Source organism: Salmo salar, chromosome 04 (assembly GCF_965601325.2).
Source record: "Salmo salar chromosome 04, fSalSal1, whole genome shotgun sequence".
NCBI lineage: Eukaryota > Metazoa > Chordata > Actinopteri > Salmoniformes > Salmonidae > Salmo > Salmo salar.
The window spans coordinates 2,792,283-2,810,000 of NC_138294.1; the positions used below are offsets into that span (position 1 = coordinate 2,792,283).

A 17,718-nucleotide genomic window follows, 5' to 3' on the forward strand; every position below is an offset into this window, starting at 1 on the left:
GTAAAATAAATATAAATAAATATAAATAAATATTTTTATAGCTGCAGTGCCATTAAATAAATGACTTTCCTAATTAAATAAAGGTAAAATAAATATAAATAAATAAAATAAATATTTTTATAGCTGCAGTGCCATTAAATAAATGACTTTCCTAATTAAATAAAGGTAAAATAAATATAAATAAATAAAATAAATGTTTTTATAGCTGCAGTGTCATTACTGAACGACAGAGGCAGGAAGGAGATACAGACACCGGAAGTAGGACGTTTCGTCACTGTAGTGGGGAATTCAAACTTCGACAACAGGACGTATATTACTAATACAAAGTATATATTTACCCACATTCGTGATAACGTTTGCTTTCTTCACTATATCCAAGTTTTTTTAAAGTTTTTTTTATTTAAGGTAGGTTCGACGCTTTTAGCATAGGATAAATTAGTTAGCCAAACTGTACTAAAGTATCGTTAGCCTAGCTTGGCAACCCCCAAGTCAGTGAATTAACTTAATGTAGCAATGTTGCTAAATGGTTTGAATTGATAAGTCTTGTCACAGTTTACTACCGTATTTGTATATGCTAGAAGTATAAGTATAATATTGTCATCTTAAGCGTTGGAACATTTCGTTTTAAGTTAACATTAGCTCATCGACATTTCAAAGTAGACCGAAGGTTGATCAGTTGACAGGCAGCTAACGTTAGCTAGCTAAGCCAGACAGACAGACAGACAGACCGCTTGTGTGTTTGGGATGTTATTTTAGCCGTCAGTAGCCACCTATCGGAACTAACCTTCTGGAGACTTTCAGCTAAATGTCGCTGTGTGGGTTTTTATATCGCAGCTGGAAGGTTGTGTTTTCGGCGAGATGCCCATGGACAGCGCGGCGGAACTCCTCACGTACTATGAAGTCTACGAGACCATCGGCTCCGGTGAGACACTTCATCCCATCTATACCTGGCACAGGAGCAACCAGGAATGTGTGTGTGTGCGCATGTAGCTGTCTGGGTGGGTGTGTGTTATCCGTTCTAATCGGTGTGTGTGTGTTATCCGTTCTAATCTGTGTGTGTGTGTGTGTGTGTGTGTGTGTGTGTGTGTGTGTGTGTGTGTGTGTGTGTGTGTGTGTGTGTGTGTGTGTGTGTTATTCGTTCTAATCGGTGTGTGTGTGTGTGTGTTATCCGTTCTAATCAGTGTGTGTGTTATCGGTTCTAATCGGTGTGTGTGTGTGTGTTATCGGTTCTAATCGGTGTGTGTGTGTGTGTTATCGGTTCTAATCGGTGTGTGTGTGTTATCGGTTCTAATCGGTGTGTGTGTGTGTGTTATCGGTTCTAATCGGTGTGTGTGTGTGTTATCCGTTCTAATCGGTGTGTGTGTGTGTTATCCGTTCTAATCGGTGTGTGTGGTCTCTTATCTGACCTGCTGTTCTGCTGGGTGGGTGTTGTGTCCTACAGGAGGCTTTGCTAAGGTCAAGCTGGGTCGCCACATCCTGACTGGAGAGAATGTGGCCATTAAAATCATGGAGAAGAAGGAACTGGGGGTGAGTCTCTCTCTCATCTCTCTCTCTCTCTCTCTCTCTCTCTCTCTCTCTTTCCCTTCCTCTCTCTCTCTCTCATCTCTTTCCCTTCCTCTCTCCCTCTCTCTCTCTCTCTCTCTCATCTCTCTTTCCATTCCTCTCTCTCTCTCATCTGTCTTTCCCTTCCTCTCTCTCTCTCTCTCTCTCTCTCATCTCTCTTTCCCTTCCTCTCTCTCTCTCTCTCTCTCTCTCTCTTTCCCTTCCTCTCTCTGTCTCTTTCATATATCTAAGTCTTTAATATTTAGTGTGTTTTTACTGTTTTAGTCTAATGTGGACGGCTTGTTAAAGAAACACCCCATTTCTTCTTCTGTGCAGGAGGACCTTCCTCGTGTGAAGGTGGAGATAGAGGCCATGAAGAGTCTGAGCCATCAGCATGTCTGTAGACTGTACCACGTTATAGAGACTAACACCAAGATATACATGATCCTGGAGGTAGGACCCCCCCCCCATCAGCATGTCTGTAGACTGTACCACGTTATAGAGACTAACACCAAGATATACATGATCCTGAAGGTAGGACCCCCCCCCCCCCCATCAGCATGTCTGTAGACTGTACCATGTTATAGAGACTAACACCAAGATATACATGATCCTGGAGGTAGGACCCCCCCCCCCATCAGCATGTCTGTAGACTGTACCACGTTATAGAGACTAATACCAAGATATACATGATCCTGAAGGTAGGACCCCCCCATCAGACAGACCAGCCCCAATATGAACCTCTCTTCTTCCCCTCCTCTTCTTCTTCTCCAGTATTGTCCAGGAGGAGAGCTGTTTGACTACATCATCGCTAAGGACCGTCTGTCTGAAGAGGAGACAAGAGTGTTCTTCAGACAGATCGTTTCGGCGCTGGCCTACGTCCACAGCCAGGGGTACGCCCACAGAGACCTGAAACCGGTAGGTAACCGGGGATACGCCCACAGAGACCTGAAACCGGTAGGTAACCAGGGGATACGCCCACAGAGACCTGAAACCGGTAGGTAACCGGGGATACGCCCACAGAGACCTGAAACCGGTAGGTAACCAGGGGGTACGCCCACAGAGACCTGAAACCGGTAGGTAACCGGGGATACGCCCACAGAGACCTGAAACCGGTAGGTAACCAGGGGTACGCCCACAGAGACCTGAAACCGGTAGGTAACCAGGGGATACGCCCACAGAGACCTGAAACCGGTAGGTAACCAGGGATACGCCCACAGAGACCTGAAACCGGTAGGTAACCGGGGATACGCCCACAGAGACCTGAAACCGGTAGGTAACCGGGGATACGCCCACAGAGACCTGAAACCGGTAGGTAACCGGGGATACGCCCACAGAGACCTGAAACCGGTAGGTAACCGGGGATACGCCCACAGAGACCTGAAACCGGTAGGTAACCGGGGATACGCCCACAGAGACCTGAAACCACCGGTAGGTAACCGGGGATACGCCCACAGAGACCTGAAACCACCGGTAGGTAACCGGGGATACGCCCACAGAGACCTGAAACCACCGGTAGGTAACCGGGGATACGCCCACAGAGACCTGAAACCACCGGTAGGTAACCGGGGATACGCCCACAGAGACCTGAAACCACCGGTAGGTAACCGGGGATACGCCCACAGAGACTGTGTGGGTGTCTGTAATACGTGTATATAGTTAATACCTGGTATATATTATAATACGTGTATGGAACTACTGTTAATGCTTCCCTCCCTTCTCCCTCCCTCTCTCCCTCCCTTCTCTCTCTCTCTCTCTCTCTCCTTCTCTCTCTCTCTCTCTCCCTTCTCTCTCTCCCTTCTCTCTCTCTCCCTCCCTTCTCTCTCTCTCCCTCCCTCCCTTCTCTCTCTCTCCCTCCCTCCCTTCTCTCTCTCTCTCTCTCTCTCTCTCTCTCCCTCCTCTCTCTCTCTCTCTCTCCCTCCCTTCTCTCTCTCCCTTCTCTCTCTCCCTCCCTTCCTCTCTCTCTCTCCCTTCTCTCTCTCCCTCCCTTCTCTCTCTCCCTCCCTTCTCCTCTCTCTCTCTCCCCTCCCCCTCCTCTCTCTCCTCTCTCCCCCCTCCCTCAGGAGAACTTGTTGCTAGATGAAGACCACAACCTGAAACTGATAGACTTTGGTCTCTGTGCCAAACCCAAGGTAACCACCCTGCCATGTTGTCTCAGTGATGTGTGTCAAGGCTTAGTGGTCGTTGTCTATAAATATATAGATTTCATTCATGTGTTTTGTGTGCTATTTCCTGTCTAATCACTGTGTTATAGATGGGGTGGTCCTGTGTTTATAGATGGGGTAGTCCTGTCTAATCGCTGTGTTTATAGATGGGGTGGTCCTGTCTAATCGCTGTGTTTATAGATGGGGTGGTCCTGTCTAATCGCTGTGTTTATAGATGGGGTGGTCCTGTCTAATCACTGTGTTTATAGATGGGGTAGTCCTGTCTAATCACTGTGTTTATAGATGGGGTGGTCCTGTCTAATCACTGTGTTTATAGATGGGGTGGTCCTGTCTAATCGCTGTGTTTATAGATGGGGTGGTCCTGTCTAATCGCTGTGTTTATAGATGGGGTAGTCCTGTCTAATCGCTGTGTTTATAGATGGGGTGGTCCTGTCTAATCGCTGTGTTTATAGATGGGGTAGTCCTGTCTAATCGCTGTGTTTATAGATGGGGTGGTCCTGTCTAATCACTGTGTTTATAGATGGGGTGGTCCTGTCTAATCACTGTGTTTATAGATGGGGTGGTCCTGTCTAATCACTGTGTTTATAGATGGGGTGGTCCTGTCTAATCGCTGTGTTTATAGATGGGGTGGTCCTGTCTAATCACTGTGTTTATAGATGGGGTAGGTCCTGTCTAATCACTGTGTTTATAGATGGGGTGGTCCTGTCTCATCACAGTCTGTCTTTTATAGGGGGGTCTGGGATATGAGCTGATGACCTGTTGTGGTAGTCCAGCCTCATCACAGTCTGTCTTTTATAGGGCGGTCTGGGATATGAGCTGATGACCTGTTGTGGTAGTCCAGCCTCATCACAGTCTGTCTTTTATAGGGGGGTCTGGGATATGAGCTGATGACCTGTTGTGGTAGTCCTGCCTCATCACAGTCTGTCTTTTATAGGGCGGTCTGGGATATGAGCTGATGACCTGTTGTGGTAGTCCAGCCTCATCACAGTCTGTCTTTTATAGGGGGGTCTGGGATATGAGCTGATGACCTGTTGTGGTAGTCCAGCCTCATCACAGTCTGTCTTTTATAGGGGGGTCTGGGATATGAGCTGATGACCTGTTGTGGTAGTCCAGCCTCATCACAGTCTGTCTTTTATAGGGGGGTCTGGGATATGAGCTGATGACCTGTTGTGGTAGTCCAGCCTCATCACAGTCTGTCTTTTATAGGGGGGTCTGGGATATGAGCTGATGACCTGTTGTGGTAGTCCAGCCTATGCCGCTCCAGAACTCATCCAGGGGAAATCCTACATCGGCTCTGAGGTGAGACACCTGTTGGGGGGGGGGGGGAATATAATATATCTGGCTGTGTGAATATAATGAGTGTGTGTGTGTGTATAACACACACACACACACACACACACACACTACCGTTCAAAAGTTTGTGGTCACTTAGAAATGTCCTTGTTTTTGAAAGAAAAGCAAATTGTTTGTCCATTAAAAATAACATTAAATTGATCAGAAATACAGTGTAGTCATTGTTAATGTTGTAAATGACTATTGTAGCTGGAAACGGCTGATTTTTAATATGGAATATCTACATAGGCGTACAGAGGCCCATTATCAGCAACCATCACTCCTGTGTTCCAATGGCACGTTGTGTTAGCTAATCCAAGTTTATCATTTTAACCTCTATGGGCTAGGTGGGACGCTTGCAAAAACTTCAATTTTTCAAACATATGACTATTTTACACCATTTTAAAGACAAGACTCTCGTTAATCTAACCACACTGTCCGATTTCAAAAAGGCTTTACAACGAAAGCAAAACATTAGATTATGTCAGCAGAGTACCCAGCCAGAAATAATCAGACACCCATTTTTCAAGCTAGCATATAATGTCACATAAACCCAAACCACAGCTAAATGCAGCACTAACCTTGTGATCTTCATCAGATGACAACCCTAGGACATTATGTTATACAATACATGCATGTTTTGTTCAATCAAGTTCATATTTATATCAAAAACCAGCTTTTTACATTAGCATGTGACTAGCATGTGACTAGCATTCCCACCGAACACTGCCTGTGAATTTACTAAATTACTCACGATAAACGTTCACAAAAAAACATAACAATTATTTTAAGAATTATAGATACAGAACTCCTCTATGCACTCGATATGTCCGATTTTAAAATAGCTTTTCGGTGAAAGCACATTTTGCAATATTCTCAGTAGATAGCCCGGCATCACAGGGCTAGCTATTTAGACACCCAGCAAGTTTAGCACTCACCAAAGTCAGATTTACTATAAGAAAAATGTTATTACCTTTGCTGTTCTTCGTCAGAATGCACTCCCAGGACTTCTACTTCAATAACAAATGTTGGTTTGGTCCCAAATAATCCATTGTTATATCCAAACAGCGGCGTTTTGTTCGTGCGTTCAAGACACTATCCGAAAGGGTAAATAAGGGTGACGAGCATGGCGCAATTCGTGACAAAAAAATTCTAAATATTCCATATACCGTACTTCGAAGCATGTCAACCGCTGTTTAAAATCCATTTTTATGCCATTTTTCTCGTAAAAAAGCGATAATATTCCGACCGGGAAATTGTTTTTTATTACAAAGAGAGTGAAAGTAAAAGCATGCTATCCCCTCATGCACGAGCCTCAGTCTAATGGCCCTCTGATAGAGCACTTGCCAAACGCGCTAATGTGTTTCAGCCTGGGGATGGAATTACATCGTTCAGCTTTTTCCCGCCTTCTGAGAGCCCATGGGAGCCGTAGGAAGTGTCACGTCATGCCAGAAGGTCCCCTGTATTTGTTAGAGATGATCAAGGAGGGCCAAGAAATGGTCAGACAGGCCACTTCCTGTAAGGAATCTTCTCAGGTTTTGGCCTGCCAAATGAGTTCTGTTATACTCACAGACACCATTCAAACAGTTTTAGAAACTTTAGGGTGTTTTCTATCCAAAGCCAATAATTATATGCATATTCTAGTTACTGGGCAGGAGTAGTAACCAGATTAAATCGGGTACGTTTTTTATTCGGCCGTGCAAATACTGCCCCCTAGCCCCAACAGGTTAAAAGGCTAATTGATTATTAGAAAACCCTTTTGTGATTATGTTAGCACAGATGAAAACTGTTGTTCTGATTTTTAAAGAAGCAATAAAACTGGCCTTCTTTAGACTAGTTGAGTATCTGGAGTGTCAGCATTTGTGGGTTCGATTACAGGCTGAAAATGGCCAGAAACAAAGAACTTTCTTCTGAAACTTGTCAGTCTATTCTTGTTCTGAGAAATGAAGGCTATTCCATTCGAGAAATTGCCAAGGTACGACATCTTCAGTACAACGCTGTGTACTACTCCCTTCACAGAACAGCACGAACTGGCTCTAACCAGAATAGAAAGAGGAGTGGGAGGCCCCGGTGCACAACTGAGCAAGCGGACAAGTACATTAGAGTGTCTAGTTTGAGAAACAGACGCCTCACAAGTCTGGACAATAAATGTGCATTTCTCAGTAACCACAAACTTTTGAACGGTAGTTATGTGTAATGTGTGTGTTGTGTTACCAGGCTGATGTGTGGATATATAATGTGTGTGTGTTGTGTTACCAGGCTGATGTGTGGAGTATGGGTGTACTGCTGTTTGGATATATTGTGTGTGTGTGTGTGTTACCAGGCTGATGTGTGGAGTATGGGCGTACTGCTGTGTGGATATATAATGTGTGTGTGGATATATAATGTGTGTGTGTTGTGTTACCTGGCTGATGTGTGGAGTATGGGCGTACTGCTGTTTGCTCTGCTGTGTGGATATATAATGTGTGTTGTGTTACCAGGCTGATGTGTTGAGTATGGGCGTACTGCTGTGTGTGTATATAATGTGTGTGTGTTGTGTTACCAGGCTGATGTGTGGAGTATGGGCGTACTGCTGTTTGCTCTGCTGTGTGGATATATAATGTGTGTGTGTATATAATGTGTGTGTGTTGTTACCAGGCTGATGTGTGGAGTATGGGCGTACTGCTGTGTGGATATATAATGTGTGTTGTGTTACCAGGCTGATGTGTGGAGTATGGGCGTACTGCTGTGTGGATATATAATGTGTGTTGTGTTACCAGGCTGATGTGTGGAGTATGGGCGTACTGCTGTGTGGATATATAATGTGTGTGTGTGTGTGTGTGTGTTGTGTTACCAGGCTGATGTGTGGAGTATGGGCGTACTGCTGTGTGGATATATAATGTGTGTGTGTTGTGTCACCAGGCTGATGTGTGGAGTATGGGCGTACTGCTGTTTGCTCTGCTGTGTGGATATCTGCCCTTTGACGACGACAACTGTATGGTTCTCTACAGGAAAATCACTGTAAGATCCTCTCTCTCTATTGGTCAATTTACAGGGTTGTTATTAGATCCTCTGTCTCTATTGGTCAACTTACAGGGTTATGTTATTAGATACCCTCTCTCTATTGGTCAACTTACAGGGTTATGTTATTAGATACCCTCTCTCTCTATTGGTCAACTTACAGGGTTATGTTATTAGATACCCTCTCTCTCTATTGGTCAACTTACAGGGTTATGTTATTAGATACCCTCTCTCTATTGGTCAACTTACAGGGTTATGTTATTAGATACCCTCTCTCTATTGGTCAACTTACAGGGTTGTTAGCTTGGTATCCAAGGTAACGTGACAGAACGTGGTTGTTAGCTAGGTATCCAAGGTAACGTGACAGAACGTGGTTGTTAGCTAGGTGGGAAAACATTTAGCGCCACTAATATAGTTCAGAACTGTTTCTCTGGTTCAACCAGGACGGTTTGTTTTCTCTGGAGAAAGGGTTCAACCAGGACGGTTTGTTTTCTCTGGGGAAAGGGTTCAACCAGAACGGTGTGTTTTCTCTGGGGAAAGGGTTCAACCAGGACGGTTTGTTTTCTCTGGAGAAAGGGTTCAACCAGGACGGTTTGTTTTCTCTGGAGAAAGGGTTCAACCAGGACGGGTTGTTTTCTCTGGAGAAAGGGTTCAACCAGAACGGTGTGTTTTCTCTGGAGAAAGGGTTCAACCAGGACGGTGTGTTTTCTCTGGAGAAAGGGTTCAACCAGGACGGTGTGTTTTCTCTGGAGAAAGGGTTCAACCAGAACGGTGTGTTTTCTCTGGAGAAAGGGTTCAACCAGAACGCTGTGTTTTCTCTGGAGAAAGGGTTCAACCAGAACGCTGTGTTTTCTCTGGAGAAAGGGTTCAACCAGAACGGTGTGTTTTCTCTGGAGAAAGGGTTCAACCAGAACGGTGTGTTTTCTCTGGAGAAAGGGTTCAACCAGAACGCTGTGTTTTCTCTGGAGAAAGGGTTCAACCAGAACGCTGTGTTTTCTCTGGAGAAAGGGTTCAACCAGAACGGTGTGTTTTCTCTGGAGAAAGGGTTCAACCAGGACGGTGTGTTTTCTCTGGAGAAAGGGTTCAACCAGGACGGTGTGTTTTCTCTGGAGAAAGGGTTCAACCAGGACGGTGTGTTTTCTCTGGAGAAAGGGTTCAACCAGGACGGTTTGTTTTCTCTGGAGAAAGGGTTCAACCAGGACGGTGTGTTTTCTCTGGGGAAAGGGTTCAACCAGGACGGTGTGTTTTCTCTGGAGAAAGGGTTCAACCAGAACGGTGTGTTTTCTCTGGGGAAAGGGTTCAACCAGAACGGTGTGTTTTCTCTGGAGAAAGGGTTCAACCAGGACGGGTTGTTTTCTCTTTTGCTCAACTAAATATTTGGGCTACGTGTGAAAGCCAGATCCAAAGCCCTGGTGTAAAACTAACCTCCGCGTTAATGTTCTAGAGAGGTACATACAACAACCCTCACTGGCTGTCTCCTGGGAGCATCCTGCTGCTCAACCAGATGATGCAGGTACACACACACACACACACACACACACACACCCCCACACCCAAACCTCCTCTTGCTCTTTTGATTTTGCCATATGATCAGGTTTTGTATAGGAGGAGTTATTGTGTGTGTGTGTGTGTGTGTGTGTGTGTGTGTGTAGGTGGATCCTAAGCATCGTGTGACCATCAAACAACTCCTAGACCACCCCTGGATGACGTCTGGCTATGACAGCCCTGTGGAGTGGCACAGCAAGCAACCTGTAAGAACACTCACACACACACACACACACACACACACACACGCCTGAGAACGCCCAAACGCGCCAAAGAACGGCCAAACGCGCCTGAGAACGCTCGAGAACACCCGAACACGCCTTGTTACAGGTTTTTGTTTTTCCTTGTACGTTTTGAGGTTGGACTTTAGCTCGGATGGCGACTCGATTGGTGTCACCTCGTTAGTCAGGATGTGTTTCACCTCGTTAGTCGGGATGTGTTTCACCTCGTTAGTCAGGATGTGTTTCACCTCGTTAGTCGGGATGTGTTTCACCTCGTTAGTCGGGATGTGTTTCACCTCGTTAGTCGGGATGTGTTTCACCTCGTTAGTCGGGATGTGTTTCACCTCGTTAGTCGGGATGTGTTTCACCTCGTTAGTCGGGATGTGTTTCACCTCGTTAGTCGGGATGTGTTTCACCTCGTTAGTCGGGATGTGTTTCACCTCGTTAGTCGGGATGTGTTTCACCTCGTTAGTCGGGATGTGTTTCACCTCGTTAGTCGGGATGTGTTTCACCTCGTTAGTCGGGATGTGTTTCACCTCGTTAGTCGGGATGTGTTTCACCTCGTTAGTCGGGATGTGTGTCACCTCGTTAGTCGGGATGTGTGTCACCTCGTTAGTCGGGATGTGTTTCACCTCGTTAGCCGGGATGTGTTTCACCTCGTTAGCCAGGATGTGTTTCACCTGTGCTGGTCCAGGTGCTATTTAAGGGTGGCTGACCCAGTTCTCCAGTGGTCTGGATAGATGTGGAGGGTTTAACTCCTTTAGTGGTCTGGATAGATGTGGAGGGTTTAACTCCTTTAGTGGTCTGGATAGATGTGGAGGGTCGAAGCCTTTAGTGGTCTGGATAGATGTGGAGTGTTTAACTCCTTTAGTTGTCTGGATAGATGTGGAGGGTCGAAGCCTTTAGTGGTCTGGATAGATGTGGAGGGTTTAACTCCTTTAGTTGTCCTGATAGATGTGGAGGGTCGAAGCCTTTAGTGGTCTGGATAGATGTGGAGGGTTTAACTCCTTTAGTTGTCTGGATAGATGTGGAGGGTCGAAGCCTTTAGTGGTCTGGATAGATATGGAGGGTTTAACTCCTTTAGTGGTCTGGATAGATGTGGAGGGTTTAACTCCTTTAGTGGTCTGGATAGATGTGGAGGGTTTAACTCCTTTAGTTGTCTGGATAGATGTGGAGGGTTTAACTCCTTTAGTGGTCTGGATAGATGTGGAGGGTTTAACTCCTTTAGTTGTCTGGATAGATGTGGAGGGTCGAAGCCTTTAGTGGTCTGGATAGATGTGGAGGGTCGAAGCCTTTAGTGGTCTGGATAGATGTGGAGTGTTTAACTCCTTTAGTTGTCCTGATAGATGTGGAGGGTCGAAGCCTTTAGTGGTCTGGATAGATGTGGAGGGTTTAACTCCTTTAGTTGTCTGGATAGATGTGGAGGGTTTAACTCCTTTAGTTGTCCTGATAGATGTGGAGGGTCGAAGCCTTTAGTTGTCCTGATAGATGTGGAGGGTTTAACTCCTTTAGTTGTCCTGATAGATGTGGAGGGTCGAAGCCTTTAGTTGTCCTGATAGATGTGGAGGGTTGAAGCCTTTAGTGGTCTGGATAGATGTGGAGGGTCGAAGCCTTTAGTTGTCCTGATAGATGTGGAGGGTCGAAGCCTTTAGTTGTCCTGATAGATGTGGAGGGTTTAACTCCTTTAGTTGTCTGGATAGATGTGGAGGGTCGAAGCCTTTAGTGGTCTGGATAGATATGGAGGGTTTAACTCCTTTAGTGGTCTGGATAGATATGGAGGGTTTAACTCCTTTAGTGGTCTGGATAGATATGGAGGGTTTAACTCCTTTAGTTGTCTGGATAGATGTGGAGGGTTTAACTCCTTTAGTGGTCTGGATAGATGTGGAGGGTTTAACTCCTTTAGTGGTCTGGATAGATGTGGAGGGTCGAAGCCTTTAGTGGTCTGGATAGATGTGGAGTGTTTAACTCCTTTAGTTGTCTGGATAGATGTGGAGGGTCGAAGCCTTTAGTGGTCTGGATAGATGTGGAGGGTTTAACTCCTTTAGTTGTCCTGATAGATGTGGAGGGTCGAAGCCTTTACTGGTCTGGATAGATGTGGAGGGTTTAACTCCTTTAGTTGTCTGGATAGATGTGGAGGGTCGAAGCCTTTAGTGGTCTGGATAGATATGGAGGGTTTAACTCCTTTAGTGGTCTGGATAGATGTGGAGGGTCGAAGCCTTTAGTTGTCCTGATAGATGTGGAGGGTTTAGCTCCTTTAGTTGTCTGGATAGATGTGGAGGGTTTAGCTCCTTTAGTTGTCTGGATAGATGTGGAGGGTCGAAGCCTTTAGTTGTCCTGATAGATGTGGAGGGTCGAAGCCTTTAGTTGTCCTGATAGATGTGGAGGGTTTAACTCCTTTAGTTGTCTGGATAGATGTGGAGGGTCGAAGCCTTTAGTTGTCCTGATAGATGTGGAGGGTCGAAGCCTTTAGTGGTCTGGATAGATGTGGAGGGTTTAGCTCCTTTAGTTGTCTGGATAGATGTGGAGGGTCGAAGCCTTTAGTTGTCCTGATAGATGTGGAGGGTCGAAGCCTTTAGTTGTCCTGATAGATGTGGAGGGTTTAACTCCTTTAGTTGTCCTGATAGATGTGGAGGGTCGAAGCCTTTACTGGTCTGGATAGATGTGGAGGGTTTAACTCCTTTAGTTGTCTGGATAGATGTGGAGGGTCGAAGCCTTTAGTGGTCTGGATAGATATGGAGGGTTTAACTCCTTTAGTGGTCTGGATAGATGTGGAGGGTCGAAGCCTTTAGTTGTCCTGATAGATGTGGAGGGTTTAGCTCCTTTAGTTGTCTGGATAGATGTGGAGGGTTTAGCTCCTTTAGTTGTCTGGATAGATGTGGAGGGTCGAAGCCTTTAGTTGTCCTGATAGATGTGGAGGGTCGAAGCCTTTAGTTGTCCTGATAGATGTGGAGGGTTTAACTCCTTTAGTTGTCTGGATAGATGTGGAGGGTCGAAGCCTTTAGTTGTCCTGATAGATGTGGAGGGTCGAAGCCTTTAGTGGTCTGGATAGATGTGGAGGGTTTAGCTCCTTTAGTTGTCTGGATAGATGTGGAGGGTCGAAGCCTTTAGTTGTCCTGATAGATGTGGAGGGTCGAAGCCTTTAGTTGTCCTGATAGATGTGGAGGGTTTAACTCCTTTAGTTGTCTGGATAGATGTGGAGGGTCGAAGCCTTTAGTGGTCTGGATAGATATGGAGGGTTTAACTCCTTTAGTGGTCTGGATAGATGTGGAGGGTTTAACTCCTTTAGTGGTCTGGATAGATGTGGAGGATTTAACTCCTTTAGTTGTCTGGATAGATGTGGAGGGTTTAACTCCTTTAGTTGTCTGGATAGATGTGGAGGGTCGAAGCCTTTAGTGGTCTGGATAGATGTGGAGGGTCGAAGCCTTTAGTGGTCTGGATAGATGTGGAGGGTTTAACTCCTTTAGTTGTCCTGATAGATGTGGAGGGTCGAAGCCTTTAGTTGTCCTGATAGATGTGGAGGGTTTAACTCCTTTAGTTGTCCTGATAGATGTGGAGGGTCGAAGCCTTTAGTTGTCCTGATAGATGTGGAGGGTCGAAGCCTTTAGTTGTCTGGATAGATGTGGAGGGTTTAACTCCTTTAGTTGTCTGGATAGATGTGGAGGGTCGAAGCCTTTAGTGGTCTGGATAGATATGGAGGGTTTAACTCCTTTAGTGGTCTGGATAGATGTGGAGGGTCGAAGCCTTTAGTTGTCCTGATAGATGTGGAGGGTTTAGCTCCTTTAGTTGTCTGGATAGATGTGGAGGGTTTAGCTCCTTTAGTTGTCTGGATAGATGTGGAGGGTCGAAGCCTTTAGTTGTCCTGATAGATGTGGAGGGTCGAAGCCTTTAGTTGTCCTGATAGATGTGGAGGGTTTAACTCCTTTAGTTGTCTGGATAGATGTGGAGGGTCGAAGCCTTTAGTTGTCCTGATAGATGTGGAGGGTCGAAGCCTTTAGTGGTCTGGATAGATGTGGAGGGTTTAGCTCCTTTAGTTGTCTGGATAGATGTGGAGGGTCGAAGCCTTTAGTTGTCCTGATAGATGTGGAGGGTCGAAGCCTTTAGTTGTCCTGATAGATGTGGAGGGTTTAACTCCTTTAGTTGTCTGGATAGATGTGGAGGGTCGAAGCCTTTAGTGGTCTGGATAGATATGGAGGGTTTAACTCCTTTAGTGGTCTGGATAGATGTGGAGGGTTTAACTCCTTTAGTGGTCTGGATAGATGTGGAGGATTTAACTCCTTTAGTTGTCTGGATAGATGTGGAGGGTTTAACTCCTTTAGTTGTCTGGATAGATGTGGAGGGTCGAAGCCTTTAGTGGTCTGGATAGATGTGGAGGGTCGAAGCCTTTAGTGGTCTGGATAGATGTGGAGGGTTTAACTCCTTTAGTTGTCCTGATAGATGTGGAGGGTCGAAGCCTTTAGTTGTCCTGATAGATGTGGAGGGTCGAAGCCTTTAGTTGTCTGGATAGATGTGGAGGGTCGAAGCCTTTAGTTGTCCTGATAGATGTGGAGGGTCGAAGCCTTTAGTTGTCCTGATAGATGTGGAGGGTCGAAGCCTTTAGTGGTCTGGATAGATGTGGAGGGTTTAACTCCTTTAGTTGTCCTGATAGATGTGGAGGGTCGAAGCCTTTAGTTGTCCTGATAGATGTGGAGGGTCGAAGCCTTTAGTGGTCTGGATAGATGTGGAGGGTTTAACTCCTTTAGTTGTCCTGATAGATGTGGAGGGTCGAAGCCTTTAGTTGTCCTGATAGATGTGGAGGGTCGAAGCCTTTAGTTGTCCTGATAGATGTGGAGGGTCGAAGCCTTTAGTGGTCTGGATAGATGTGGAGGGTTTAACTCCTTTAGTGGTCTGGATAGATGTGGAGGGTCGAAGCCTTTAGTTGTAGACCAAATCCTTTATCTCATTTGGTTTCGCTCCAACTTTTTTGCTTTCTGTCTTTCAGTTTGGTGTTGGTTTATCTTTTGTTTTCCTCGACTTGGGCAAATTATTGTGCGTCTCATGTTGGGGTGTCTTTTAGGTCCCAGTTGTTGCTAGTCATCTTTCAGTGGACCCCCCATGAGTCTTTCAGTGGGACCCCCCCCATGAGTCTTTCAGTGGACCCCCCCCATGAGTCTTTCAGTGGACCCCCCATGAGTCTTTCAGTGGACCCCCCCATGAGTCTTTCAGTGGACCCCCCCATGAGTCTTTCAGTGGACCCCCCCCCATGAGTCTTTCAGTGGACCCCCCCATGAGTCTTTCAGTGGACCCCCCCCATGAGTCTTTCAGTGGACCCCCCCCATGAGTCTTTCAGTGGACCCCCCATGAGTCTTTCAGTGGACCCCCCATGAGTCTTTCAGTGGACCCCCCATGAGTCTTTCAGTGGACCCCCCATGAGTCTTTCAGTGGACCCCCCATGAGTCTTTCAGTGGACCCCCCCCATGAGTCTTTCAGTGGACCCCCCATGAGTCTTTCAGTGGACCCCCCCCATGAGTCTTTCAGTGGACCCCCCCATAGTGTCTTTCAGTGGACCCCCCCCATGAGTCTTTCAGTGGACCCCCCCATGAGTCTTTCAGTGGACCCCCCCATGAGTCTTTCAGTGGACCCCCCATGAGTCTTTCAGTGGACCCCCCCATGAGTCTTTTCAGTGGACCCCCATGAGTCTTTCAGTGGACCCCCATGAGTCTTTCAGTGGACCCCCCCATATGAGTCTTTCAGTGGACCCCCATGAGTCTTTCAGTGGACCCCCATAGTGTCTTTTCAGTGGACCCCCATGAGTCTTTCAGTGGACCCCCATGAGTCTTTCAGTGGACCCCCCATAGAGTCTTTCAGTGGGACCCCCATAGAGTCTTTCAGTGGACCCCCCATAGAGTCTTTCAGTGGACCCCCCAGTAGAGTCTTTCAGTGGACCCCCCATAGAGTCTTTCAGTGGACCCCCCCCATAGAGTCTTTCAGTGGACCCCCCCATAGAGTCTTTCAGTGGACCCCCCATGAGTCTTTAAGTGGACCCCCCCATGAGTCTTTCAGTGGACCCCCCCATGAGTCTTTCAGTGGACCCCCCCATGAGTCTTTCAGTGGACCCCCCATGAGTCTTTCAGTGGACCCCCCATGAGTCTTTCAGTGGACCCCCCCATGAGTCTTTCAGTGGACTCCCCATAGTGTCTTTCAGTGGACCCCCCATGAGTCTTTCAGTGGACCCCCCATGAGTCTTTCAGTGGACCCCCCATGAGTCTTTCAGTGGACCCCCATAGTGTCTTTCAGTGGACCCCCCATGAATCTTTCAGTGGACCCCCCATGAGTCTTTCAGTGGACCCCCCATGAGTCTTTCAGTGGACCCCCCCATGAGTCTTTCAGTGGACCCCCCCATGAGTCTTTCAGTGGACCCCCCCATGAGTCTTTCAGTGGACCCCCCCATGAGTCTTTCAGTGGACCCCCCCATGAGTCTTTCAGTGGACCCCCCATATGAGTCTTTCATTGGACCCCCCCATGAGTCTTTCAGTGGACCCCCATGAGTCTTTCAGTTGACCCCCCATGAGTCTTTCAGTTGACCCCCCATGAGTCTTTCAGTGGACCCCCCATGAGTCTTTCAGTGGACCCCCCATGAGTCTTTCAGTGGACCCCCCCCATAGTGTCTTTCAGTGGACCCCCCCATAGTGTCTTTCAGTGGACCCCCCCATGAGTCTTTCAGTGGCCCGGGTAGCCTGGAGGCAGGTATTCTGGCGGTTAGAGGAGGCGGGCGGCCCGGCGGTTAGAGGAGGCGGGCGGTTAGAGGAGGCGGGCGGCCCGGCGGTTAGAGGAGGCGGGCGGTTAGAGGAGGCGGGCGGCCCGGCGGTTAGAGGAGGCGGGCGGTTAGAGGAAGCGGGCGGCCCAGCGGTTAGAGGAGGCGGGCGGTTAGAGGAGGCGGGCGGTTAGAGGAGGCGGGCGGCCCAGCGGTTAGAGGAGGCGGGCGGTTAGAGGAGGCGGGCAGCCCGGCGGCCCCCCCCCCCGTACCTGTTAAATGTTGAAGACACATTTCAGTTAAATACATTCTGGTGGTTAGAGGAGGCGGTTAAATACATTCTGGTGGTTAGAGGAGGCGGTTAAATACATTCTGGTGGTTAGAGGAGGCGGTTAAATACATTCTGGTGGTTAGAGGAGGCGGTTAAATACATCCTGGTGGTTAGAGGAGGCGGTTAAATACATCCTGGTGGTTAGAGGAGGCGGTTAAATACATTCTGGTGGTTAGAGGAGGCGGTTAAATACATTCTGGTGGTTAGAGGAGGCGGTTAAATACATTCTGGTGGTTAGAGGAGGCGGTTAAATACATTCTGGTGGTTAGAGGAGGCGGTTAAATACATTCTGGTGGTTAGAGGAGGCGGTTAAATACATTCTGGTGGTTAGAGGAGGCGGTTAAATACATTCTGGTGGTTAGAGGAGGCGGTTAAATACATCCTGGTGGTTAGAGGAGGCGGTTAAATACATTCTGGTGGTTAGAGGAGGCGGTTAAATACATTCTGGTGGTTAGAGGAGGCGGTTAAATACATCCTGGTGGTTAGAGGAGGCAGTTAAATACATCCTGGTGGTTAGAGGAGGCGGGCGGCATCCGGCGGTTAGAGGAGGCGGTTAAATACATTCTGGTGGTTAGAGGAGGCGGTTAAATACATCCTGGTGGTTAGAGGAGGCGGTTAAATACATCCTGGTGGTTAGAGGAGGCGGTTAAATACATCCTGGTGGTTAGAGGAGGCGGGCGGCCCGGCGGTTAGAGGAGGCGGTTAAATACATCCTGGTGGTTAGAGGAGGCGGTTAAATACATCCTGGTGGTTAGAGGAGGCGGTTAAATACATCCTGGTGGTTAGAGGAGGCGGTTAAATACATCCTGGTGGTTAGAGGAGGCGGTTAAATACATCCTGGTGGTTAGAGGA

The 17,718-nt window shown here is 47.3% G+C and overlaps 1 protein-coding gene across 1 annotated transcript in view; it reads left to right on the forward strand.

Annotated features, from left to right (window-relative positions):
* Window positions 1-237: 237 nt before the first annotated feature.
* melk (maternal embryonic leucine zipper kinase) overlaps window positions 238-17,718 on the forward strand; it is a 37,587-nt gene continuing 20,106 nt past the window's right edge. The window contains exons 1-10 of the mRNA XM_082973921.1: window positions 238-405; window positions 835-922; window positions 1,442-1,527; window positions 1,879-1,995; window positions 2,317-2,460; window positions 3,606-3,674; window positions 4,914-5,006; window positions 7,941-8,039; window positions 9,484-9,552; window positions 9,692-9,832. Coding sequence (XP_082830047.1) covers window positions 859-922; window positions 1,442-1,527; window positions 1,879-1,995; window positions 2,317-2,460; window positions 3,606-3,674; window positions 4,914-5,006; window positions 7,941-8,039; window positions 9,484-9,552; window positions 9,692-9,832 — 882 coding nt within the window. The 5' untranslated portion in view covers window positions 238-405; window positions 835-858. The remainder of the gene's footprint in view (window positions 406-834; window positions 923-1,441; window positions 1,528-1,878; window positions 1,996-2,316; window positions 2,461-3,605; window positions 3,675-4,913; window positions 5,007-7,940; window positions 8,040-9,483; window positions 9,553-9,691; window positions 9,833-17,718) is intronic.